At 41.8% G+C, this 27,793-nt stretch overlaps 1 protein-coding gene across 3 annotated transcripts; it reads left to right on the top strand.

Moving 5' to 3' along the window:
* Positions 1-521: 521 nt before the first annotated feature.
* LOC121535555 (CDK5 and ABL1 enzyme substrate 1) lies at positions 522-27,793 on the top strand. 3 transcript variants are annotated; one of them, XM_041842740.2, is made up of 10 exons: positions 522-1,265; positions 11,107-11,178; positions 13,080-13,172; positions 14,707-14,784; positions 16,721-16,826; positions 17,048-17,207; positions 17,585-17,691; positions 24,098-24,204; positions 24,448-24,655; positions 25,302-27,793. In XM_041842740.2, exons 1-10 carry the CDS (start codon positions 697-699, stop codon positions 25,440-25,442), a joined length of 1,641 nt encoding a protein of 546 aa, XP_041698674.1. In that variant the 5' UTR covers positions 522-696; the 3' UTR covers positions 25,443-27,793. The 3 variants fall into 3 exon arrangements, with proteins under 3 accessions (XP_041698674.1, XP_041698675.1, XP_041698676.1); XM_041842742.2 differs by lacking the exon at positions 522-1,265 and adding an exon at positions 9,392-9,957; XM_041842741.2 differs by lacking the exon at positions 14,707-14,784 and having other exon boundaries at positions 530-1,265.

Below are 27,793 nucleotides of genomic sequence, written 5' to 3'. Positions count from 1 at the left end.
AAAAATGTCCAAACCTGACTACTAAACCAGACTAAACCATGTAAAACAGACAGATGGCGCAAATGTTGCAGAAATGCAGACTTGCATATTTGGGAAATACAGCATGTTCCCAATTCCTCAAAAGGTACACAACCCATTGTTGTTTTCAATATCAATGGATGTTCTTCTAAAGATTCCCTAGGTATTTTAGAGACTTACATTGAAGATGAAATAGTTTATGCTTTGAGGTCTTGGTAAATAGCCTAGGGCTATTAGGGTTACCAATTACTTCCGTAATATGAACCCCAAAGCACAATTTCCAAAAAGGATCTTTCCAATTAATTTAACTGCTTTGACATGCAAACGTAACACATGGTTATCCATTAGTTATTTCTGAATGTGGCCAAAATCTGCTATACATGATTACATTTTTATATAATTTTGGATAACCAGTCCAGAAGTCCGAAGAGGGAGGCACCGGAGGAAAATGAAAAAAAATAACCCTTTCGCGTGTGTACCTGAAAGCCTATTGGTCCAATTTTTTCCCCTGCTGACACAATACTGCAGACACGTACCCATCCTGTTTTTAGCCAGTTTAAGCTTGCACTTAAAAAACAAGGCTTTGACATTTGCTACCTACATAAGCACACTTTACACACTTTTAATGTCATCTTGACAAAAACTCTGCTCGCCGATTCAAATCGCTGGAAGTTGACCATGGCGGCTGCCACGAGCAGCAATACATCCACAACCACGATACAGATCAAACATTCCAGTATCGAGCATACGCGGAAACGCATAGACCCTCGGAGGAGACAAGCCGCACTCTCTTTTCTCAGTAACATTTCTTTGGATGGTCGACCGGTGCAAGATGATGCCGACAATCATTTCGAAGAGGATAATTCAATTGAGGAGAGGACTAGACAGAGCCTGGTTTCTGCAGCAGAGCGTCCCCTGTACGCGGCTGGCGGTGGCGCTGGAGGAGCGACCCCCACGGCCGCCCAGGCGCTCGCTATTGCAAACCAGGCTCTGATTGCTAACGCCCGAGACAGTTTTGGGATTGATCCCGCCGCTACAGCTCAAGCGTGTACAGATCCGGAAGGGGATGTTTTCGGCCCTTCGATTTTCAGTTCGCCTTTCTCTGCAGTACCAGCCGCGATTAGAGGCAGGCTTCAGACCTACACTCAGGGAGTTGTGCCTGCTGCCTTCTCTAGGCAGACTTCCCAGGGCTTCTGTTTGGAGGGAGGACAGATAGCCAACTCTGTCCTGGAGCTGCAGAGATCAAGGTAGGGTAATTGTAGATATCTCCATCATGTAGTGTTTACATTCATGACATGTGTGAATGAGATTACTGGTTGCCCATATTGGGATTGGGAATAGTGACACAAGCCCACAGTCAATGTTTGCACTGCACTCTCACAAATTATGCATGTCATAGGCTACCATATTGCAACCCAATAGTGTCAACATTACACTACAGGCTACAGTATTGCAACACTCATATTGCAATAGTCACTGAAAGTAAGGTAAGAGTTATCTTCATGAAGGTCTTTGTTGAGTGAAGCCACCAAACAGGATCCACACAGACCTAGACTAGACTAATGTTTATCATCAATTATCATCTCAGCAATAGCACAGGTTTCTCCAGTCACATTTTGTACTAGGGCTGCTCAAAGGGCATCATCAGTCTTAGTCAGTCAGTATACTGCTAAAGACAAGTTTATACAAAGAGACAGATGACAGCAAAGAGAAAGTGCCCTGGCTTTCTCTCAGATTTGTGAAACTGTATCTATCTCATCAATAAGCAACTTACACACTTGTTTGTCGATATTCATTAATATGCTGCTTACAACTGTACACCAAGACACATGCAGTGGCCCATTTGATTCAGGTGGAATCAGCAGGATTAGGTTGAAAAGGTCAACCATTGTGGAATAATTTCGATTAGCCTGCCTATTAACCAGTATGAAGCATGTGCCCTCAAATAACAGAATTTGTAAAATATGTTATATTAGTGGTAGCACTGAAACCATTTGAGAGATCATACAAGTAAAGGCATGTCCAGCAGGAAGGTGGACTTGTTTCCCCCCCTGTGCAGATGCGGTCCCCCATGCAGATTTTTCCCCATAACCCGTTGGATGACTTTACAAAGCTGTCCTGCACCTGCCACCTTGCCCTCTCACTCTCTCTCTCCACAGCAGGAGAGCTGTCAGGAATCCTGGACTCACTCTGTGTGCAGTAATAGTGTTTAACATGATTTTCGAATGACCACCTCATCTCTGTACCCCACACATACAATTATCTGTAAAGTCCCTCAGTCGAGCAAGAATTTCAAACACAGATTCAACCACAAAGACTAGGGAGGTTTTCCAATGCCTTGCAAAGAAGGGCACCTATTGGTAGATGGGTAAAAATTAGAAATCTATGGCAAGACTTGAAAATGGTTGTCTAGCAATGATCAACAACCAATTTGACAGAGCTGACAGATCTTGAAGAATTTTGAAAATAATAATGGGCAAATGTTGCACAATCCAGGTGTGGAATGCTCTTAGAGACTTACCCAGAAAGACTCACAGCTGTAATCGCTGCCAATGGGGATTCTAACATGTATTGACTCAGGGGGTTGATTACTTATCTAATCAAGATATATGTGTATATTTTTTTTTATTGTATTTTTTCCACTTTGACATTACATATTATTTTGTGTAGATTGTTGACAAAAAATTACAACTTATCCCACTTTGTAACAAAAGTGAAGGGGTGTGAATACTGTCTGAAGGCACTGTACATTACAATGATTTAGTAGCTAAACCCCCCCAGGTTATGGAATGCGGTCGTTCAAAGGAGGAAGCCCATGTAAACTGAATTATAAGCTGTTGAGAAATAACTAAGGCGACCTGTTGAGGGACCCCGGCCATATTCCACAGACACATCATAGATGGGCGTCTCACACAGTGCCTGGTCTGTTTTCCCAGGGCAGCAGCTTGGTGGGAAAGTGGCCAGATCCAGAGAGGGAGCCTTGGCTGGGAAGAGAAAGGCAGGACGCCCAGGCTTTCAGAGACGCTGCCTGGACAGACTCTCCTTTCTCTCTGTTTCTCTCCATCTTCTGTCCTTCACTCCACTTCCTCTCCCAAGGGCACCATACTAGATACTCTTTTTTTTTCTCCCCGACCTCTCCTTTTCTCTCTCTCTTTCTCCTCCCCCCTCGCTCTCCATCGTCCTCCCTTCCCCCTCTCTCTCATGGCCTCCAGTCCTGCTCCCAGCCAGGAAGCCCCAACACTCAGATCAGCTGCCAAAAGATACTCAGAGATCAGCGCTTGGAGCTGCTTTAAAGCCATCCTCTTATTCGGTGTGCATTGATTCTAATGCATGCAGATGATGGTTGGGTCTACATAGGCTGCAGTATTCTACTGCTCAACCTAGGCTCATAAATTATGCTAGAATGTAAAAAGCCATCGAAGGCGCCCACTCTGTCTTGCTGCTACTGTAAAGGTGTCAGCCCAAGGTGTGGATCTGTTTCAACCGCTCTAAAATGAAAACTAAATTTAGCATAGTGAACATTGTTACCACAAAATCAAATTCCAATAAAATGTTATGGATTGACAGTTTTTAATGCAGTAAATTATATTCTGCATTCCAAAGTCTCCCCATGTTTTAAAACAATTTTTCAGAAGTCCTCATTGTGATCAAAAGCCTACTACAGGGAGACTAGGAAGCCAAGGGAAGCAATAGCAGAGAAACCACATGCAGTATAAACCATTACAATGGTCATTTGCAGTTTTGTGCAATTGAGTCATATCCTTTTGGTTAAGAGGTTGATTGTTGTTTGGTGAGGTAATGGTTGGCATAATCACATGATTATGTAAGCTGCATACTTAGGCTAGTTTGCCTCTGAAACCCTTGTGGCTTGAACTGTAAGCGAAATCTCCAAAGCAGCTGCAGGATAGGCCTTTATGGTTAAAACGGCCACCATAATCAAACCATTACTGGTAATGAGTCTCGAGATGAGAAAGATAGACATGATGGTATACTCTTTAGTTCCAAAATGGAATACAAGTTCACTAGTTCAAGTTCCACACTGTTCACCCTAAACAACATGCTATTTAAAGGGAAGGGGGAAGTATGGATTCAGTGTGGTTTTACTGTATGTCAAGCAACCGGCGCAACTAACCACAAGGTTCTGTGTGTCTTGAACAATATAGGTCTATGTGTTGTTGTCCTTTATCCATGTCTGCAGCAGTGTTTGCCCTGTATTATTATTATTATTATATATTTTTTTACAGCAGTGGCAAGAATTTAGCAGCGTTGGGCCATATTTCTGCCCCCCCGCTACCCTTGCCAAACTGCTACAGTAGCAGGAAGGAATTCACTGTTGTTGCAGCATTGTTGGAGAAGAAAGACTGAAGGGGCTGAGAATAGCCTTTGTTGATTTGGATTTTTACCCAAATGATTCAATTTTCTTTGGCTTGGCCTGTAATTGTAAGTAGAAGGCTAGAACATTATATTTACTTCCACTCTGTCACCCGACAGTGGAATGGGAAGACAATGTCCATGGCAAGCTGCCAATGGGCGTGCATGTGAAACAATTTAATCTTCTATGTTGAGCACTACAGCTCCTTAGCCTAAAAAGCGACAAGCATAGCAGTCAGGTTACATACAAATTGTTTTTGAATGTCCTCATAGGACGTCTATAGGAATGTTGTAAAGATTGATTCAATGGACCATGCTTGAAATTCATTGTGAATGTGAACAGTGCTTGAAAACAACCATTTGAGGCAACAAAAACACAGACAGAGGGTGTCTTTCATGGGCAGCTCTACTAACAGAGGCCCATTGTTATTCTTTCAACGTTGAAGGAGGCGATAATCGGAAGTAGCCTGGGCTCTGCTTTAAAGCTTCTGAGTTTGACCAGTCCTTGTTAACGTCAGAATGCTACTGTTCGATTGGAGTTGATTTATCATAGCACGGCCTGTTCACCCCATTAACATCTAGAAGGAGGAGACAGTACAGGTGCATCAAAGCTGTGACTGAGAGACTGATAAACAGCTTCTATCTCCAGGCCATCAGACTGTTAAACAGTCACCTGTACTGCCTCCGCCTAATACCCTACCCTGAACCGTAGTCACTGTTAATAGCTGGCTACCACCCGGTACTCTACCCTGCACCTTAGAGACTGCTTTGCCCTATGTACAGAGTCATTGAAAGCTGGTCACTGCTGTACACACCTTTTCTATTAATATACTGTCCATACTGTCTATACACACCATTAAAAAAATATATATATTTATATATACAAAAGTATGTGGACACCGCTTCAAATTAGTGGATTCGGCTATTTCAGCCACACCCGTTGCTGACAGGTGTATAACATTGAGCACACAGCCATGCAATCTCCATTGGCAGTAGAATGGCCTTACTGAAGAGCTCAAGTGACTTTCAATGTGGCACCGTCATAGGGTGCCACTTTTCCAACAAGTCAGTTGGTCAAATTTCTGCCCTGTTACAGCTGCTCCGGGCAACTGTAAGTGCTGTTATTGTGAAGTGGAAACATCTAGGAGCAACAACGGCTAAGCCACGAAGTGGTATGCCACACAAGCTCACAGAACGGGACCGCTGAAGAGCATAGTGCGTAAAAAATAATCTGTCCTCGGTTGCAACACTCACTGGAAACTGCCTCTGGAAGCAACGTCAGCACAATAACTGCTCGTCGGGAGCTTCATGAAATGGGTTTCCATGGCCGTACAGCTGCACACAAGCCTAAGATCACCATGCGCAATGCCAAGCGTCGGCTGGAGTGGTGTAAATCTCGCCGCCATTGGACTCTGGAGCAGTGGAAACGCGCTCTCTGGAGTGCTGAATCACGCTTCACCATCTGGCAGTCCGACAGACGAATCTGGGTTTGATGGATGTCAAGAGAATGCTACCTGCCCCAATGCACAGTGCCAACTGTAAAGTTTGGTGGAGGAGGAATAATGGTCTGGGACTGTTTTTCATGGTTCGGGCTAGGCCCCTTAGTTCCAGTGAAGGGAGTTCTTAATGCTACAATGACATTCTAGACGATGCTGTGCTTCCAACTTTGTGGCAACAGTTTGGGGAAGGCCCTTTCCTGTTTCAGCATAACAATGGCCCTGTGCACAAAGCGAGGTCCACACAGAAATGGTTTGTCGAGAGCCCTGACCTCAACCCCATCGACCACCTTTGGAATGAATTGGAATGCCGACTGCGAGCCAGGCCTAATCGCCCAACATCCGTGCCCGACCTCACTAATGCTCTTGTGGCTGAATGGAAGCAAGTCCTCACAGCAATGTTCCAACATCTAGTGGAAAGCCTTTCCAGAAGAGTGGAGGCTGTTATAGCAGCAAAGGGGGGACCAACTCCATATTAATGCCCATGATTTTGAAAGAGATGTTTGACGAGCAGGTGTCTGCATACTTTTGGTCATGTATATTCCGGACTCATTATGATATTTCTTCATTTCTTTCTTACTTTTTGGATTATGCGCGTATTTCTAGGTATCATTACTGCACTGTGGGAGCTAGAAACACAAGCATTTCGCTGCACCTACGATAACATCTGAAAATCTGTGGATGCGTCGTGACCAATAAACTTTGATTTGATTTGACACGCAGTTAAACATCAATAGCTGATTGTGTCACAGTCTTGTTTGAAGTGGATGAGTAGTCTGGTCCGTGGTCCGTGTGTTATTGTTTCCACAGTTTGCGCGGGTGTGGAAAACATCCTTTGCACGTCCTGGCTGGCCTGCCGTTGTTCATCTACAGTGTCTGGATCTGAGCATCCTGCTGAACTGTGGAAACTAGTTTTCATGCCAGCTGGATTTTCAAAGGGCTTAGTTCATCAGTACTGTACAAACTGCGAAAGAAAAACCTAGTAGTCAAAATAATACTTTTATTCTGTTCAAAAATGAAATTATTAACCTAATAATGTGTCATGTCAATAGATAGATTAGAGTACCTGGAACGAGATCATGTTATGTTTGTAACACAGTGAGGGCTGTATTTGTTCAGCTGACTGCTACAGGCTAGCTGTTCTGGTTAACTTGTTCTCCAGGGTGAAGGTGGAGAGACATAGCTAAGACATGGGTTTTATTTCAGTTGCTCTGCTCTGTGCAGCTGACGAATGTCTCACCTCACCATCAGGGATGTTAACCTTAGCATGTTAGCCCAGCTATAGCAGGCTAGGAATGTAAGCATGATGGTAGCCATCCTATCCATCACTCAGGGTTCTCACTGGAGGATGTTGCCGGGCCTGACGACCATAAATTACTTGACGATCCATGATCAATCAATCCAATGTATTTTATAAAGCCCTTTTTACATCAGCAGTTGTCACAAAGTGCTATACAGATACTCTTCTGGCTGTGCCAGGTGGCGATTATAAGAGTATATGGCCATTAAGGCCAGATCGTTCATCAAGACGTTCATAGATGACCAGCTGGGTCACATAATAACCACAGTGGTTAGAGAGGGTGCAGCAGTTCAACACCTCGGGAGTAAATGTCAATGATCCATCTCTTTGACCTTCACAGAGATGTTGGTGATGTGATGAGTTCATGTAGGCTACATGCTTTCCTTCATTACTTACTTTCCTGCCATGTTTCTCTCAAAAGAGAGGTTCTCAACTTCAAGAGATTATCCTTTTTAACCAACTTCAAGAGATTATCCTTGTTAAATATAAACATGTAAATTAACAAATTCCTCCATCTCAGTGCAGAGTGGATGTATGCCGTCTAGTTGACCATGTTTACAATTTCTGGCACATCTCAGTGATTGATGTTTTATAACTTATTTCCTTTACGATTGCTGTTTCTAACCACATTCCCTTGTAAACATTATGTAGTCTCACCTACAGTGGGGGAAAAAAGTATTTAGTCAGCCACCAATTGTGCAAGTTCTCCCACTTAAAAAGATGAGAGGCCTGTAATTTTCATCATAGGTACACGTCAACTATGACAGACAAGTTAAGAAAAAATGATCCAGAAAATCACATTGTAGGATTTTTAATGAATGTATTTGCAAATTATGGTGGAAAATAAGTATTTGGTCACCTACAAACAAGCAAGATTTCTGGCTCTCACAGACCTGTAACTTCTTCTTTAAGAGGCTCCTCTGTCCTCCACTCGTTACCTGTATTAATGGCACCTGTTTGAACTTGTTATCAGTATAAAAGACACCTGTCCACAACCTCAAACAGTTACACTCCAAACTCCACTATGGCCAAGACCAAAGAGCTGTCAAAGGACACCAGAAACACAATTGTAGACCTGCACCAGGCTGGGAAGACTGAATCTGCAATAGGTAAGCAGCTTGGTTTGAAGAAATCAACTGTGGGAGCAATTATTAGGAAATGGAAGACATACAAGACCACTGATAATCTCCCTCGATCTGGGGCTCCACGCAAGATCTCACCCCGTGGGGTCAAAATGATCACAAGAACGGTGAGCAAAAATCCCAGAACCACACGGGGGGACCTAGTGAATGACCTGCAGAGAGCTGGGACCAAAGTAACAAAGCCTACCATCAGTAACACACTACGCCGCCAGGGACTCAAATCCTGCAGTGCCAGACGTGTCCCCCTGCTTAAGCCAGTACATGTCCAGGCCCATCTGAAGTTTGCTAGAGTGCATTTGGATGATCCAGAAGAGGATTGGGAGAATGTCATATGGTCAGATGAAACCAAAATAGAACTTTTTGGTAAAAACTCAACTCGTCGTGTTTGGAGGACAAAGAATGCTGAGTTGCATCCAAAGAACACCATACCTACTGTGAAGCATGGGGGTGGAAACATCATGCTTCGGGGCTGTTTTTCTGCAAAGGGAGCAGGACGACTGATCCGTGTAAAGGAAAGAATGAATGGGGCCATGTATCGTCAGATTTTGAGTGAAAACCTCCTTCCATCAGCAAGGGAATTGAAGATGAAACGTGGCTGGGTCTTTCAGCATGACAATGATCCCAAACACACCGCCCGGGCAACGAAGGAGTGGCTTCGTAAGAAGCATTTCAAGGTCCTGGAGTGGCCTAGCCAGTCTCCAGATCTCAACCCCATAGAAAATCTTTGGAGGGAGTTGAAAGTCTGTGTTGCCCAGCGACAGCCCCAAAACATCACTGCTCTAGAGGAGATCTGCATGGAGGAATGGGCCAAAATACCAGCAACAGTGTGTGAAAACCTTGTGAAGACTTACAGAAAACGTTTGACCTGTGTCATTGCCAACAAAGGGTATATAACAAAGTATTGAGAAACTTTTTTTATTGACCAAATACTTATTTTCCACCATAATTAGCAAATAAATTCATTACAATGTGATTTTCAGGAGAAAAAAAATCTCATTTTGTCTGTCATAGTTGACGTGTACCTATGATGAAAATTACAGGCCTCTCTCATATTTTTAAGTGGGAGAACTTGCACAATTGGTGGCTGACTAAATAAAATTGTTCCCCACTGTATGTGGTATAAAGACTATGTTTAATCATCCTCTGTTGGTTTAGGCTTGCTTACTGCTAGGAGTTTGTCAAGGACACAGTCATTTTTAGTTAATTTGTTCTGTAGTTGATTAACCAGCCTGAGGGCATACTCTGTGATCATCAGCTCATTCTTTCTGTCTCACTGAATTAGTCATTGAAGAGGGGACAAGTCAAGTTGAGTGTCATTGAGTCACATTTAAATAAGTGAAAGCTTGGTGACAACTGACAAGCAGGCTGGCAGGAGTTGTGCAATATGTTTTTTCGATAGCAATGGGCTAATAGATTTTGCCTTGGCTGTTGAGTCATGCAACCCAAGTGTGAAAGAAAGGCCTGTCTGTGAGGAAACAGTGTTACGACAAAATGAACCATCCAATGTCTTAATCCTCTTATGGCGTATTTCCATACAGGATTTACCTCAGTGTTTTACCCAACAGGCTCAGACTACTCTGTTTCCATCTATGTGGGCCGGCACCCGTGTCTCACTGGGCCATTGCCACTGGTACTTTTCAGCCTCCATTTACATAACAATTGCTAACTGTGAACTTTAACACCTTCTCACAAAGCAACTGTTTTGATTATGCAGAGGTTGTTGATTCTGCTAGCTATGGCTAACTGTGAACTTTAACACCTTCACACAAAGCAAATGTTTTGATTATGCAGACGTTGTTGATTCTGCTAGCTATGGAAACACAATTTCCTTAGTATAACGTATGTATACACTGATGTTAGTCGAAAAGCAGCATTAGTTACCAACTAAACCAGTGCCTTACTCTAGATTAGAATGTTCTAACCATTCTACATGATCTCACACATAGAGGCTGCTGGTCAGAATTTAGAACACAACAGTGATCATTGACCACAGCAGCCAGCCAGTCACACAGTGCTGATGTCAGTGATTACTTGATTCAATGATTACAGCTCTGCTTTGTAAGTAAGCCACTGTGCCTGACAAGATAGCACAGCACAAAGCCATAGAAGCTTTAGCTATGCTTCACATCAGACTTGGAGGTACTCTACATGGGCCAGATGTAAGAGGTCGAGTTAGTTTAGGCTACTCATTCATTCTCCAGACCGTTAAAGAAGTATGAAAATTATTGTTATGGATGATCGTTGTTGCTTTTAGATCTTCAATGATTTGTGTTCAAAACAGTACAACGTAGACATTTTTTGGAAGGTTTCCCAATACTGATACAATGGAGGTCAACCAGTGGATTTGGGTAGAACTACCTTGCTTGCTGTTAGATAAGGAATGATGTGGTTTATACCATTAATTAGGAAGAAATGTGTTCAGGATTTATCATGAACAAGGAACCTCACTCTATTGACATTTAGGCCTCTTTGCAAAATCCCATGATTAAGAGTGCTATGACCATTTAATTACATCACCACATTTCTTTCTCTGTTATGGTAAGCCAAGGGTTTGAACCTGCATAATCATTACCATAATTTAGCAATCATATTTAGCAAATATCTTGCAATGCAGAATGAATTATTATAAATAGGCCTAATACATATTGTGTCCAGTCTTTCCTATTACAGGGCCAGGTAGAACTGTTTAGCAGCATCGCAAGTTGCTTGTAAACTCAAAACCAGCAACCAGCTCCTTATTTCTCTCTCTCCCTCTTTTCCTCACTCCTTTTCTCCACAGACGGAGGCTCATCTCTCAGCGTTCCTCCTTGGAGACACTGGAAGACATTGAGGAGAACGCTCCTCTACGCAGGTACTGCATAGCAACAACTGTCACAGATCTCACAAGTCGGCACACCACCCAGAAACATACGTTGATTTGCTCATATTCTCCTCTCATTTTAGAGCGGTACTCAAAGTCAATAACAGCTTTGGCCTGGGAAGTATTTTGTTAGATGGTTACATTGGGGGAACTGTAATTTAACTTCAGTTTGCTATATGGAGCCGTTTTGTGTCCTGTGGGGAGGTGGTGGTGGGAACATCAGGCTACACTTGCTGCTGTAATGGCATGGTCTGGCTCAGTCTCTGTGTTTTACAGTTGTTAAAAAGATACACTACCAGTCAAAGGTTTGGACACACCTACTCATTCAAGGGTTTTTCTTTATTTTTACATTTTTTTTTTTACATTGTAGAATAATAGTGAAGACATCAAAACTATGAAATAACACATATGGAATCATGTAGTAACCAAAAAAGTGTTAAACAAATCAAAATAGATGTTATATTTGATATTCTTCAAATAGCCACCCTTTGCCTTGATGACAGCTTTGCACACTCTTGTCATTCTCTCAACCAGCTTCACGAGGTAGTCACCTGGAATGCATTTCAATTAACAGGTGTGCCTTCTTAAATGTTAATTTGTGGAATTTCTTTCCTTAATGCGTTTGAGCCAATCACTTGTGTTGTGACAAGGTAGGGGGGTATACAGAAGATAGCCCTATTTGGTAAAAGACCAAGTCCATATTATGCAAAGAGAAACGACAGTCCGTCATTACTTTAAGACATGAAGGTCAGTCAATACGGAACATTTCAAGAACTTTGAAAGTTTCTTCAAGTGCAGTCGCAAAAACCATCAAGTGCTATGAGGAACACCACAGGAATGGAAGACCCAGAGTTACCTCTGCTGCAGAGGATAAGTTCATTAGAGTTACCAGCCTCAGAAATTGCAGCCCAAATAAATGCTTCAGAGTTCAAGTCACAGACACATCTCAACATCAACTGTTCAGAGGGGACTGTGTGAATCAGGCCTTCATGGCCGAATTGCTGCAAAGAATCCACTACTAAAGGATATCAATAAGAAGAAGAGACCTGCTTGGGCCAAGAAATATGAGCAATTAGACCGGTGGAAATGTGTCCTTTAGTCTGGAGTCCAAATTGGAGATTTTTGGTTCAAACTGCTGTGTCTTTGTGAGACGCGGTGTGGGTGAACGGATGATCTCCGCATGTGTAGTTCCCACCGTAAAGCATGGAGGAGGAGGTGTGGGGGTGCTTTGCTGGTGACACTGCCTGTAATTTATTTAGAATTCAAGGCACACTTAACCAGCATGACTAACACAGCATTCTGCAGCGATACGCCATCCCATCTGGTTTGGGCTTAGTGGGACTATCATTTGATTTTCAACAGGACAATGACCCAACACTACTCCAGGCTGTGTAAGGGCTATTTTACCAAGAAGGAGAGTGATGGAGTGCTCCATCAGATGATCTGGCCTCCACAATCCCCCGACCTCAACCCAATTGAGATGGTTTGGGATGAGTCGGACGGCAGAGTGAAGGAAAAGCAACCAACGAGTGCTCAGCATATGCGGGAACTCTTTCAAGACTGTTGGAAAAGCATTCCAGGTGAAGCTGGTTGAGAGAATGCCAAGAGTGTGCAAAGCTGTCATCAAGACAAATGGTGACTATTTGAAGAATCTCAAATATAACACTTTGTTTTGGTTACTACATGATTCCATGTGTTATTTCATAGTTTTGATGTCTTCACTATTATTCTACAATGTAGAAAATAGTAAAAATAAAGAAAAATCCTTGAATGAGTAGGTGTGTCCAAACTTTTCACTGGTAATGTATGCTTTGGTCTTTTACTGCTCCAAATGGATCCCAATGAATCACATTTGTTTTGATCTGTCTTGAATTTATTTGTTGTGTTTTTAGATGCAGAACCCTCTCAGGTTCACCCCGACCAAAGAGCTTCAAAAAGGTCCACTTCATCAAGAACATGAGGCAACATGATATGCGCAATGGAAGGTATGAATGAAAACAACCCCATCCCTAATTCAATACAAACCTTCAATGGAAAATGGCAGGATGCACAGCAGTTTGAATACCTCTCAGGTTACTGAAATCTACTAGAGATGTAGGTCACTTATTCTAAGCTATTCCTTATTGCTTGGTAGTATAAAACAATTTACTATTGATTGATAAATGATCCTATTGAATTATAAATATGACTGCTCAGCAGTTCATTGAAAGATCTGTTAATTTTCACAGAAATTAATTCTCTCAAATTGAGTTCAGATTTCATATTGTATATATTATTAAAGCTATACATTGACGACCACACCATTGAATCACAAATGAGTCACGAAACACATTACACTATCTCACTTTTATAAACAATGATGCATGCACTTTCACTTAGAAATTCCAGAGCACTGAAGACATTTGGTCACACAGATGTTACAATGATTTTTTTGATGTAGCTAGTGTATAGCAGCTTCTCTCAGTAATAAATACTATAGCCTTTTATGGATATTTCCTGGAATCTAAAAGGAATTGGACGGTTAAACTATTACACAGATTATTCAACTCGGTTTTTATTCTGGATGTTTTGGGCTACAAGCCTCAAGCTTCTTTTACACTTGGGTGTAGCTCAGTTGGTAGAGCATGGCGTTTGCAACACCAGGGTTGTGGGTTCGTTTCCCACGGGGGGCCAGTATGAAAATGTATGCACTCACTAACTGTAAGTCGCTCTGGATAAGAGCGTCTGCTAAATGACTAAAATGTAAAATGTGCCAGACCTATTTATTTTGATGAATTATTATATATCTGTCTTGACAGGTATTTGAATGGGTGCAAAGCCATTATTTTGGCCCAGGAATAAAAAGGAGTGTGATGTTACTAGAATATGATGAGATATTCTGTCTTCTTCATAGTAGCTTTTAATAAAGCTTCTTTCTGGTTTCTAGGTGGTTGAATTTGGACAGCAACTATCCAGTTGTTGTTTTTATTTGCTCTTATCTAGCTTATCATTGTGCCATATACAGCAGTAATGAATTGCTATAAATCCCATTCTGCCAGTGACGTTGATATTGATCAGTGAGTAGGCCTCTTATTGTATGTCATAACTCAAAAAGTATAAATCAGTGATTAAGTTTTATGAAGCAATTTCTCAACAAATTGCAGCAGCAGTTATGCAAACCACTTATTTCGGGAGTGGTTCAACTTTACTGTACTATAGGGGTTTCTACCTCGCGTGCAGCTGCTATTCTGATATTGTAAGATAAACAAGTTTGGTCTTGTTTAGTCTCCAATGCAAGACATGGCTAGTAGCCTCATTTGAAAAGATCTGCATCAGTTTGTCCCCAAACCTCTGACTACATACAACATACTCCACAACACACTCACACAACACATATAAAAAAACCGTATTTCATTTAGTTTTCTAAATCTTGATTGTTTTACTGCTCACGTTTTCCTCCATCTTAACCTTTAAATCTGAGTGTCTTTTTCACATAGTTCATTCTTAATTAGCATATTTCTATCATTTTTGTTTTTATAGGATAGTCCTAATCAGTGGCAGAAGATCCTTGTATAGTGTATTTTCTGTCCTGCCCTATCGAGATTGTAGCCAAGCAGGGTATGTATCCTACAGCATGCCAACCTCAATTTTGCCATCCTTCGTTCCCTGCTTTCCCTCTGTTCTCGCATCCCTTTTGTTTCTGCCGATTATATAACTGGTACTTTATAACATTGGGAAGGGGAAAACATTATTACAATGAACAATGTCCTACACGGGTTGGTTTTGGTGGATGCATTTTTACTACAACAAAATAAATGTTTGTAAGAGAGATGAACAAGTAATCTACTGAATTAATTAACTTAAAAGTAATGGATCACACCCATTGAAGGCTTGTATCCATTTCGCTATGTTTTCATGTAGGCCTGTAGTTTGCTGTTGGCTGTATCTAGGCTATTTGTCTTTGGAAGACGTCATGAAGTTGTTTAGTTTCATTCTAATACGACATCGTTTTGCCCGTTGCAACCATCTCTGGCTTTGCTGTTATCATGTAGGCTGTACCTTTCCTCAATTCCTTGCTGCCCTCAAAGATTCCGTAGCATGCTTTTATCTCAGCACTTTCACTCTTTGCATGCACTTTGCTGCAATTGCATAACACACATTACATTTCGGAGTGGACCCAAATGATCCATCCATAGCAGAGCATTATGTCGTTTCTGTTTGGAGTTTACACATGACATCCCAGTTTGTTGTTGATCATATTGTTTTCCTCCCTGTGCGGTTAGAGATTATATTTCTCCCTGTGCAGTTAGAGATTATATTTATTGGCCCTTGGTTCAGACTCCTTCGTGTTATGGGAACCCATGGTAGTCCTGAACACTCTCCGGCCTGGTATATGGTACTCCTGAGTGGTGCAGTGGTCTAAGGCACTGCATCGCAGTGCTAACTGTGCCACTAGAGATCCTGGTTCGAATCCAGGCTCTGTCGCAGCCGGCCGTGACCGGGAGACTCATGGGCGGCGCACAATTGGCCCAGCGTCGTCCAGGGTAGGGGAGGGAATGGCCGGCAGGGATGTAGCTCAGTTGATAGAGCATGGCGTTTGCAACGCCAGGGTTGTGGGTTCGTTTCCCACGGGGGGCCAGTATATAAAAAAAATATATATATATATTCACTAACTGTAAGTCGCTCTGGATAAGAGCGTCTGCTAAATGACTAAAATGTAAATGTAATGTAAATGTATATAGCTTCCCACCTGGCCTGCCTACTAGCCTCCCTGCCTGCCTGGGGAAAGAGGCAGTGTTGATCTGACCTGGGGCCTGGTGCCCCCTAATGAAAGAGCTTGTTTTGGAGGAAGCGAGAAAGAAAAATAAGTGATTAACACAGAGAATACAATGGACAGAGAGAAAGAAAGCACCATTCAGGAAGCTTAGAGAGGAGCATAACAGGGTAATTTATGCGGCGTAATCTTCCTAAGCCTAGCCATACGACGAGGCGTTAAAGAGCTAATGAAGCCTCTAGTGAATCCAATAGCCCCATTCCTGACTGCCCAATGCTGCTAACTGGCAGTTGAGATTGCTTGGCCGAGTGTCGTTGCAGCAAAATGTACTTTATTGACTATGTAGAGAACTGACCAAGCTAAAATACCATGCCCAGTCTTGTACTCAGAACCATGTAGGCCTAAAATAATAATGATCTAAATGATGTCCATGAGACAGAGAACGAGACTGTGAACAAGCCCAAGCTTCTGTCTTTTAGGACTTTTTCCTGCATTTCCCACTTTCTTGCCCCAATAACTGGGTGATTCAATTGCCTTGTTAATTAGCTCAGTCCTCTGGGGCAATATGGCACTGTGGAATTCTGGGAACATGGAATGCTAGCTTCTCTTAGGTTCTCTATCTGGTCTAATTCCACATTCCTTTTTTTAGAGCTCCCATTTATTTTCTGTGTGATAGAGATAGAGATGCTGAGGTAGAGTCTAGACCCTAGACAGAAGACTGTTTGGCAGGGGGAGTGGGTTTTAGGGGAAGGGGTGTCTAAAGGTTTTGTGCCCCGGCAGGGATGTGAAACTGGAAGGCGGGCGGCAGCGGCACCCCTCGGGCGGGGTCAGTGCCAAGGAGATGGTGATCGGGCTGGAGGGAGTGGAGCTGGGGGCGGATGGAAAGGTGAGAGAGGACGGGAGACATACATCCTTTCCTCCTTACTTTCAGTTACAGATCAGTTATCACCTCAAGAAAGAGAATAGGGAAGGATTGTCTGAGTATGAGGTTTAAACAGAGGTCCGGACAGAGGTTTAAACAGAGGTCCGGACAGAGGTTTAAACAGAGGTCCGGACAGTGGTCCAATAACATGCTGTTAAAATGTGAGTATGTCTCTCTCTCCACAGACTGTGTCGTACACCCAGTTCCTGTACCCCACCAACGCCCTGGGCAGCGGACGCAGGAACACCATCGACTCCACGTCATCCTTCTCTCAGTCTCGTAACGCCAGCCACCGCAGCCTCAGCCTTGGCCGGGCCAACAGCAACCAGAGCAGCATCGACACAGGTCAGTTGTAGGAGTGTGTGGATCCTCTGGAGTAGTTGTGGCATTCATATAGGTCAGTGTGTGGATCCTCCGCCCTGGAGAGAGCCCCTGAATAGGTGTATGTCAGAGTGAGGATGATACATATCACTTTCTCCCATCCACAGTGTGAAGTTTTAGTTTATCAGTTACTTGCTCAACATTGAGGGCTTGACTATGTATTAGAAGAAATGGAAAAACACCATTTTTATTTCTCGGCCCCAAAGTTTGCTTGTCCCTGGCTCATTGTGTGACTGTAATATAGAATAATAATATATGCCATTTAGCAGACGCTTTTAGTCATTTGTGCATAGATTTTACATACGAGTAGTCCCGGGACTGTGACCTTTTTTCCTCTGCAGGGAATGATCTGGGGGACTTGATCCGGGAGTATGACCCCAGTCTGTTGGAAGATCCCCAGTGGCCGTGTGGGAAGCACAAGAGAGTCCTCATCTTCCCCTCCTACATGGTAAGAGACCACTCTACTTACCAGACCTGGGTTCAAACAGTATTTGTTTCCTTTAAAGTACTTAGTGTTTTATTGAGCCTGCCTTTATGCCACATGGACAGGGTTTGTTCTTGGGACAATTCCATTGGTTCCATTGCGCCAGACAACTCAATCTAGCACAGCTAAAGTATTTGAAACCAGATCTGCTGTTTACTATGGCCGTGCATGTTGCTCTCTTCACAACCAGGGATGTTTTTATTTATTCCGGCCTGTCAAGAGTCCACCTTATGTAAGTAAGTGTAATGGGAATTAGGCTATTTGTGGTCAAGGACATTGTATTGTTGAATGGATCCACTATCAGTGGTATTTCTTCCATTCGTTTGTATCAAGTCATGAGATATCTTGCTTGTTTTTCAGATTATTATTATTATTTTATATTTTTCAGAAAAATAACTAAGAGACCAACCAACTCCTATTTATAATCACATACTGCCTCATACTGTATCAACTGAACTCACTGTAAGCCATAAGAGTCTGTTTGACTGACCATTCTAATCAGCAAGGTCATTTGCCCAATCCCTGGCTCAGCTCCCACTCCTACTAGAGTCTGTGGTGTGTGAATACACTCTGTCTTTCTACCCAGTAGCTCTTTAAGCAGCCACCATCATAACAGCTAGGTTGCTTCCGAAATGGCACCCTATTCCCTGTATAGTGCACTACTTTTGACCAGGGCCAATAGGGTGTTGGTCAAAAGTAGTACACTATATAGGGAATAGAGTGCCGTTTCAGGCAAACCTCTAGTGTTGTGTTTCTCCGTTCCTGTTCCTGTGGCCATACCACTGTTAGTTGGTCGGGCGGCAGGTAGCTTAGTGGTTAAGAGCGTTGTGCCAGTAACCGAAAGGTCGCTGGTTCTAATCCCCGAGCCGACTAGGTGAAAAATCTGTCGATGTGCCCTTGAGCAAGGCACTTAACCCTAATTGCTCCTGTAAGTCGCTCTGGATAAGAGCGTCTGCTAAATGACCAATTATTATTTAGTTATTTATTTAATCACTTTCTCATGTCCAGAACTTCGGAAGGGAACGGTAGTTTTATTCTGTTCAAATCAAAGCAACAACAACAGACTCCCAGTTAATTTCTCATTTGGCTCTATTGGTGTTATCTGGACTGACAGAATACACAGACCAGACATGAAGTATTAAGTCAAGGCCAGACTGTGTGGTTTATTCTCTTCCTCACAACAATTCAAGAGCTTGGGACTATAAGGTTCTATCTGCAAAAAGATGATTCAGAGATAATTGGCTTTAAAGTTCCAAACCCTCTTTGATTTTAATGATGTCAGCCATTTTTTATCTTGTATTCTTTTTCACTTAGAAACATGAATTGGGGGTATTTAGAGTACTATATACAGTTGAAGTCGGAAGTTTACATACACTTAGGTTGGAGTCATTAAAACTCGTTTTTTCAACCACTCCACAAATTTCTTGTGAACAAACTATAGTTTTGGCAAGTCGGTTAGGACATCTACTTTATTTACAATTATTTACAGACATATTATTTCACTTATAATTCACTGTATCACAATTCCAGTGGGTCAGAAGTTTACATACACTAAGTTGACTGTGCCTTTAAACAGCTTGGAAAATTCCAGAAAATGATGTCATGGCTTTAGAAGCTTCTGATAGGCTAATTGACATCATTTGAGTCAATTGGAGGTGTACCTGTGGATGTATTTCAAGGCCTACCTTCAAACTCAGTGCCTCTTTGCTTGACATCATGAAAAAAATCAAAAGAAATCAGCCAAGACCTCAGAAAGGACCACGCAGCCTGCTTTGCTGCAGGAGGGACTGGTGCACTTCACAAAATAGATGGCATCATGAGGATGGAAAATTATGTGGATATATTGAAGCAACATCTCAAGACATCAGTCAGGAAGTTAAAGCTTGGTCGCAAATGGGTCTTCCAAATGGACAATGACCCCAAGCATACTTCCAAAGTTGTGGCAAAATGGCTTAAAGACAACAAAGTCAAGGTATTGGAGTGGCCATCACAAAGCCCTGACCTCAATCCTATAGAAAATCTGTGGGCAGAACTGAAAAAGCGTGTGCGAGCAAGGAGGCCTACAATCCTGACTCCGTTACACCAGCTCTGTCAGGGGGAATGGGCCGACATTCACCCAACTTATTGTGGGAAGCTTGTGGAAGGCTACCTGAAACGTTTGACCCAAGTTAAATAATTTAAAGACAATGCTACCAAATACTAATTGAGTGTATGTAAACTTCTGACCCACTGGGAATGTGATGAAAGAAATAAAAGCTGAAATAAATCATTCTCTCTACTATTATTCTGACATTTCACATTCTTAAAATAAAGTGGTGATCCTAACTGATCTAAGACAGGGAATTTTTACTAGGATTAAATGTCAGGAATTGTGAAAAACTGAGTTTAAATGTATTTGGCTAAGGTGTATGTAAACTTCCGACTTCAACTGTAGGTAGAGAACATTGACCAGAACAAGGCTATGTCAATCATTTTTTGGGGACAAAAATGCAGATAGAACCTTATATTCCCAAGCTCTCGATTAGCTATTGTTTACACTCAAGGAATATGACCAGTGGGTTCTGAAAACTACGCTCCACCATCAGTTGCTGTTCTTATCTAAGTACCATTACTTTTTTTCTAGGGCTGTCAAATGATAAAAATATTTAATTGAGTTAATGGCATTAGTGAATTGCAATTTTTTTATTTGCTCAAATTTGGCCCAAAATAAAGCTTTTTTTCATTTAAAAAGCAGTGCATTGAGTTACACTGCTTTGAAACACAAATGATCTACATCAGAATGTTTTAATAGCATTTTCACCATAAACAACACAACATTTACTGTAAAATACAGCTATTAATGCTCCCAATGTTTAGATAGGCCTACTCCCTCTTATCAATGTTCTTGAAGTTTAACACTTGCGCACAACACACACACACACACTCTCTCGTTCACACACGCGCACACACACAGTTTTAAGTACTGTTAAAGCTTCAGGCATTCTAAATGAGTGTGACAAATATAACTGGCTCAATGGATACAAAGAACAAAGAGCTTTTAAACTTGTCCAACAATGTTCTGAAAACGCTGTAACCATCTGTACTGTTCCGATAACTTTACACACATAGGCCTTCACACTTTCCCACCCTCCCACATCCTCTCTCTCTCACAGGGCGAGCTTGTTATGCATGGCCCGGTGCCCAGGGTGGGCGGAGTTTGCACATTTTAGGCCATTCCATTGGTCCTTAGGTGAAATCTCCACCCACCCGGAGCACCAGGCCATTTTATTTATTTTTTTAACCTTTATTTAACTAGGCAAGTCAGTTAAGAACAAATTCTTATTTACAATGACGGCCTACACCGGCCAAACCCGGACGACGCTGGGCTAATTGTGCGCCGCCCTATGGGACTCCCAATCACGGCCAGTTGTGATACAGCCTGGAATCGAACCAGGGGGTCTGTAGTGACACTGCGCCACTCGGTAGCCCATGCCATACAAAACGAACTCATCCACATACTCCCGCTCTCACACATCCTCTACACACCCCACTCTTGCATATGCAGCCTACCTTTTGAAACCTTTATTTGAGTAGCCTATCCCTTTTCAGTTCTTCCTGTGTCATCCAAATGTGTGCATAGACTAGTCAGTGGTCAAGTAATCAGGTTGCTAGCTAGCCACATGGTCTTCAGCACTGTAAAATCGCAAGCATTGACTGTAGCTGTGTTCCGTGTTGTTTTCTGCTCTTAAAAGGGTCCGTGCGGTGAAGAAATGGAGACTCAATTAACGTTATAATAGTTTTTTTGCCGATAAACATGTTATTAATGCGTTAACTTTGACAGCCCTACTTTTTTATCTTTCTTGAACTGATCTTTCAGGTTCTACTTCTAACTGTATCATGAGATGCAAATCATTTTAGTATGTTTAGTTTCCTTTGTGATCAAGTAAATATCTATAAATCACATTCCTTTCGGTTAGAAATGCTCCCTGTAGGTTTCCCATAGTAGCCACAAGTTTGCTGCAGTAGTCAAAGTACTAAGTACTTTGTATTACAAATAGCTGTTGGTATATTTTGAACTCTGATGGGGAGCTGCATGGAGGAATACTATCTATGACCAAAAATACCAAGTTACAAATACTAGTTTGATAAGTCATATTACTGCAAGCTTGAGCAAAGCAAATTACTTGGCATGAGCCAACTTGGGAAATATGCTGTAATTTCATAATTGTTATCTCTCTCTCTTATCACATACCCAGATTTAGTGGGTCAACTGCAGTGCTCCTTCTATCTTCCTAAATAACAGTTGAGCCTCTGACCTGAAATAAAGTTCAATGGCTAAAATACAGTAGGGGAGAGTGGGGTAAGTTTAGCCATTTTGTTAAACATTCGGCATCATTCTGTCAAGGGAAATATAGTATTCTTTCTAACAAAGATATCTACATATATTTCAGGATGTTGTGTATCCCAGGAAATAATCAGTATTCATGTAAACATTACAGCTTGTCACTTTTTTGTCTCTTAATTATTTTAAGCATCTTTTAACACAGGTTTAACACCTAACAAATACTTAGAACTTTATTAAAACACTTTTAACATAGGCCAGGTCCTGTTGTTACCTCATATCCCAGAGTTAATGCCTTGCACAACGCCTGGGAAGAAACTACTTCAACTTGCCATTGGCTCTGCCATTGGCTCAACTTACTCCAAGGCAACCATTTTGACTATATTAGCCCACACAGCTACAACGATGCACTTTAATGCTAGGTTTAGGACCTCATATTGAAGCTTATAGAGACCCCAACTGATGTATAGAACAATCTTAAAAATATCTACATTGGTTTAGATACAAGCATCATGAAACCTCTAACACAATAAATTCATTTGACTTGGTAAAAATCAGTTTTTTGGACCTAACTTGCTTATCACTTTTTCCATGTGGTTTCTTCCTTCACAGACTCCATGAAATGATGACCTCTTCCTAAATATTTGGTCAAATGATACATTTTGTGTATGGTTTCTTAGAAACAAGGGCGGTTCAACTTACCCCACTCTCCCCTACATCAACAGAACATACTGAGCTCGGAAATGTAAAGCGTCATAAACGTTCTATAATATATTATTCTGTCTTTCTGTGGCCCGTGTATGGTGTGCCACCCAATGCCACCTAACTCCAATGTCTCGTGCTCCGACTCTGATACTCAACCACCTTCTCCATAACCCGATGGAACTAGGGTTGGGCGATATGGCCCAAATATCATATCACGGCCGGGAATGTTTTTGGGGACGATATTTGACAGTATTTCTTGTTTTAGAATAATACAAGTTCTAAATTTGCTTTATGAGTAGAGCGTGACCCTAGGGTGGCAACACATACGTTCTAAGTGATTAATGGGTCGTTCTCCATTCTGATTTGTTTTATACTGTTCAATTCAACCAGAAATAATTTTCAGCATTTTCATCACTCATTTGAGATCCCTTCCACTTAGGGCTGCATGATATGGGCAAACCATCTAGGCCTTATTTGTAAATGTTGCAATTGCGATTTGACTTGTGATTTATAGCAAAACACTTTGGTGAACTGTTGGAATCATGGAAATAGAATGATTATTCTAATTATATAGTTAGAATATAATAGTAGGTACTTTAAATACAGTCTTGTTTGACATGATAACGAATGAAAATGGCAGGGAGGAGTTATTGTGACAGGGTAGGAACCAAAGGGTTGATAAGTGTTTGCTAGTGGACCGTATAATCTTTGGCTACATTGAATGTTTTCTCTTAGCTACTTCATGTAGCTAACATATTCATGCTTTGCGTATTCTTCTTTAGTTTAGAAGATACTGTTGCACAAACAACATGCTGATTTAGGTCTACACCATCACTGGTATTATCAGGCTGTATAGCTAATTACGTTTGCTCTGACTCAGTACATTTATTAGCTAGCTAACTAGCTAACCAGCTAACTAGTAATTAGCATTAGTGGCTAACATGATTTAGGCCCAACTTGCTATAAAAAGACAAACTAGCTGTTTGCAGATGTAAGAAACACAAACTAATAGTGTAATTATAGAACGCTAGTGGATTTATATGAAGAAGCAAAGTGAAAACAGCATTGTTGTCATCAACATTGATGCATGTGCTGCATTGACCATGTAGACTGAATGAATGCAAGTGTCTCATGGTCAAGGAGCAACAAATGCGCTCCTTAAGTGACAGGGGCCGGGGCTAGGTCTGTGTGGAAAGCGGCATGGAGAGAGCGAGAGCAGAGAAAGATACCTTTGTGTCCTCTTCCACATATGTATACAATAACGTATAACACTCGCACAAATTCAATACAGAGCCTATCACCTGCACTGTCTGTCTGACACCAATACTTTCATCTTCCTTTCAGACTACAGTCATAGAGTACGTCAAGCCTTCTGACCTCAAGAAGGACATGAACGAGACGTTCAAGGAGAAGTTCCCCCACATACGGCTGACCCTCAGCAAAATCAGGAGGTAGGGACATCTATTCCAAACATATATTGGAGTATGATGTTGAAATGATCAGTTTGTGGCAGCAGTATTTAATCCCTTGTGGTTAATCGTATCAAAAATAGTTTACTGACAGACATTGGCCACACTATGGTACCTTTAAAAAAAAAAAAAGTTTTTTAGCTTTCACCTTTTAGCGTTTGTCTCATCTCCCTGCCTTCACCACCTTCTACCCCCTGCCTCTCTACCACCCCCCTCCATCCCCAGTCTGAAGAGAGAGATCCGTAAGTTGGCCCAGGAAGAGTGTGGCTATGAGGAACCCACCGTAGCCATGGCCTTCGTCTACTTTGAGAAGCTGGTCCTCCAGGGGAAACTCAACAAGCAGAACCGCAAACTCTGCGCCGGCGCCTGCGTCCTGCTCGCCGCCAAGATCGGCGGAGACCTCAAGAAGCACGAGGTCAAGCAGCTCATAGACGTAAGTGTCGTACTTATCTCATCGTGCACTGGGCTTCAGCTCTGAGCAGCCTGGTGGAAACCGTTAGTGCTTTCCTGTCACGCGGACAAACACCGATTTTATAGGATTGTTATATCATATGAATTCATTAAGTGTTTCCTTTAAAGCTGTAATCCTTAGCGGTGAAACTGCCACGTCCGTTTGCGATATTACAACAACAAAGACGTTACTTCAAACAACGAACACTGTTTTTTCCCCCCCTCGGTCATCATTGCACATCATTACACGCGCGATAGAACAGCAGAGTATGCACTACGATTTTTTAATTTTTTACCATGATGCTCATCTCCCCCACAAAAACAACCAGTAGCGGCTGTTTCTCCTTTCGCGGATCCCAGCTTTAATGTTACACACTTTTTCAGATGTTATAAAAATCTGATGATAGGATGGTTATATAATAATAATGTGGTTATTTTACAAGCATTATAAATATCTGCATTTATCTGCATGACAGGAAAGCACCACATGACAGATAGCAAAGTGGCTAGCTCAGGGATTGTAGACAAAGTCGTTTTTTCAGTCACTACATATTATTCACTGGATATATTAAGTAGTACAGTGGTTTAGTTACTGCATCACCTCTCCTCCCTTTTTCTCTGATGTGTAGAAACTGGAGGAGAGGTTTCGTGTGAACAGGAGGGAGCTGATAGCCTTTGAGTTCCCTGTGCTGGTGGCCCTGGAGTTCAACCTGTACCTGCCTGAGCACGAGGTCATGCCCCACTACAGACGCCTCGTCCAGACCTCCTAGCATTAGTGACCCGTCAGGAGGAGCACCTACACCACGACCTCCTGATCCAGGACCAGAATCTACACAACGCCCTCCTCCCCACCCCACATCCCACCACTGGGTGCCACGACCAGGTCTCCTCCCTGCAGCCCGGGGATCCATTATGGACCATGATGTTGGAGCTCCACGACGCTCTACTGCAGGTCACATTCATATGGACATTTTCAGATCGAGACTTGAAAGCAGCCAAAGTGACATATTTCCATACACGTATTCTTACTTCAACATTTTTCTCAGACTTTTAGTCGTACATTCGACACTAGCTACATCTTCAAAAGACTTATGAAAGGGAGAATCCGATCTTCCTCCACTTTGTTGATATTTTTTAGAGTTTGTATGTTTTTCAATCTCTTTTTACATCCTGCTTTACTTTTTCTTTGAGGTTTCATGTTGTCTTTCTAGTTAAAGAGCATTGCAAGATGAAACAGTATTTTTTTGTCAAAGCAAATGATTGTTTTGTGATTGTTACATTTTTCACTATCATCTTTTTTTTTGAGAGAGAGAGAGAGAGAATTGATTTCCTTGGTCCCTCGTTCCTATGTTGAACTTGGTAACCCAAAGTTGGCTAAAGTTGTTCATAACTATTTCCTAATCATTCCTTGGCATGTTTTGGTTGCCTTATGATCATCATAAGAATGAATTGTGCTTCAGATTTTGACAGGATTGTTATCAAAGTGACTCTGTGCTTTTTGAAAGACGTATTCCAGTCTCCTCACTAGAAGTGTACTTTTGAATAATGCAGACATGGATGGCGGTGATTTTCTGAGACTGACTTGCGATGAAACAAATGGATTCTGATCAAGTTCAGTTGACTCAAACCACATAAGGGCAAGTTGATGTAAATTATTCTCCATTTATTTTCTCATCCATTTTCCTTTTTCTGTTTTCTAGCCACCAATCCCACTATCAGCATGACAATTTATCAAAAACGTTTAGATTGCAAAATACACAGATTTAAATACTGTATTTTATTCAGTACATTTAAGTACTCTTCTTGTTTTCTACCTGTGGAGTGCTTGCTTTGGACATTCGGTGACGGGGCCTACTCTCCACACCTCTGATTTAGAGGGGTTGGGTTAAATGCGGAAGGCACATTTCAGTTGAATGCATTCAGTTGTACAACTGACTAGGTATCCCCCTTTCCCTTTCTTATCAGTGTGTAGTCTCCTGTGCTCTATGTTAGAGTGTGTTATCGGTGCGTTTCTCGTGCTATACTAGAGTGGGTGGAAAGGTATTGGAAGCAAGGTATGATGATGCCAATGATACAGGTCTGATATTGAAACTGAACGTCATAATCACAATATCTGTCATGACCACACCAAGTGTTTATATGGCATGGTTTCGGTCATGACCGGACCAAGTGTTTATATGGCATGGTTTCGGTCATGACCGGACCAAGTGTTTATATGGCATGGTAATTGTCATGACCACACCAAGTGTTTGAATGGCATGTTATCTGTCATGACCACACCAAGTGTTTATATGGCGTGGTATCTGTCATGATCGCAATATTGTTGTGCCACCAATCTTTTATGACGAGTGGTTCAAGCTCGAAGATCACCTTTGGAATGGTATGCTAATGCTATTGTTGCGACATCATAGCAGTATTACGAAGAGTTTCTCTTGAAAAACTGAAAAGTATTGTTTATTTTATTAGATTCAACTTTTGTCTTTTGAACACTACTTTGATTGGATCTACAGAAATCAAACATAGACGTTATAGAAATTAGCTTTTTGCTACATGCACATTTCCATGTCTGATGAGAAAGTTTAGGATGCTGAAAATCCTTTTGTCATGCACCTCAGACAGCCACGCCCTCAAATTGCAAAGCTTATTAAATTACCCTTTTCAAATGTGTGTAGCTGTAATATTGACCTGTAATGTTGGGCATATAGTCTCTCAATCTGAAATGAACTATAGAAACTTTGATACAACAACGTAGGTTGATACTGAACTATGTCACTGAGAAACATGGATACATTGTAAAAGTAAACAATGTCTGAATTGCCATGAGTTTGATTCAGGCCTTTTGTATACAACACATTGTTTAATTGAGTGGTGTATAAAAGGGTTGTATAAAAAAGTGTTATTTGACTTTAAACTGATCGCTGTGATTGAGTAATCAGAAAAGATGGATAGTGCTGAAATCGGGGTGAAATACTTTTGGGAGAAGTTCTGCTTCCATTTGTAAGCCCAAAGGTTTTGCCATAGGATGCCCACTTTTAGGCTTTGCCAGAAAGCACGCAAATACACGTGCATATGATTGTAAATTTACTGCTTTGCTTGTTCAATAAAAACAAGATTCCTGAAA

This window comes from Coregonus clupeaformis, chromosome 21 (assembly GCF_020615455.1).
Source record: "Coregonus clupeaformis isolate EN_2021a chromosome 21, ASM2061545v1, whole genome shotgun sequence".
NCBI lineage: Eukaryota > Metazoa > Chordata > Actinopteri > Salmoniformes > Salmonidae > Coregonus > Coregonus clupeaformis.
The sequence above is the reverse complement of the archived record's forward strand: the minus strand, read 5'-3'. Positions and strand labels throughout refer to the sequence as shown.

Coding starts and splice junctions, on each gene's coding strand:
- LOC121535555 (XM_041842740.2), top strand. CDS start 697: ATGGCGGCTGCCACGAGCAGCAATACATCCACAACCACGATACAGATC. Junction 14,785..16,720: donor CGAGATTGTAGCCAAGCAGG/GTATGTATCCTA, acceptor GTGCCCCGGCAG/GGATGTGAAACTGGAAGGCG. Junction 24,656..25,301: donor AGGTCAAGCAGCTCATAGAC/GTAAGTGTCGTA, acceptor TCTGATGTGTAG/AAACTGGAGGAGAGGTTTCG.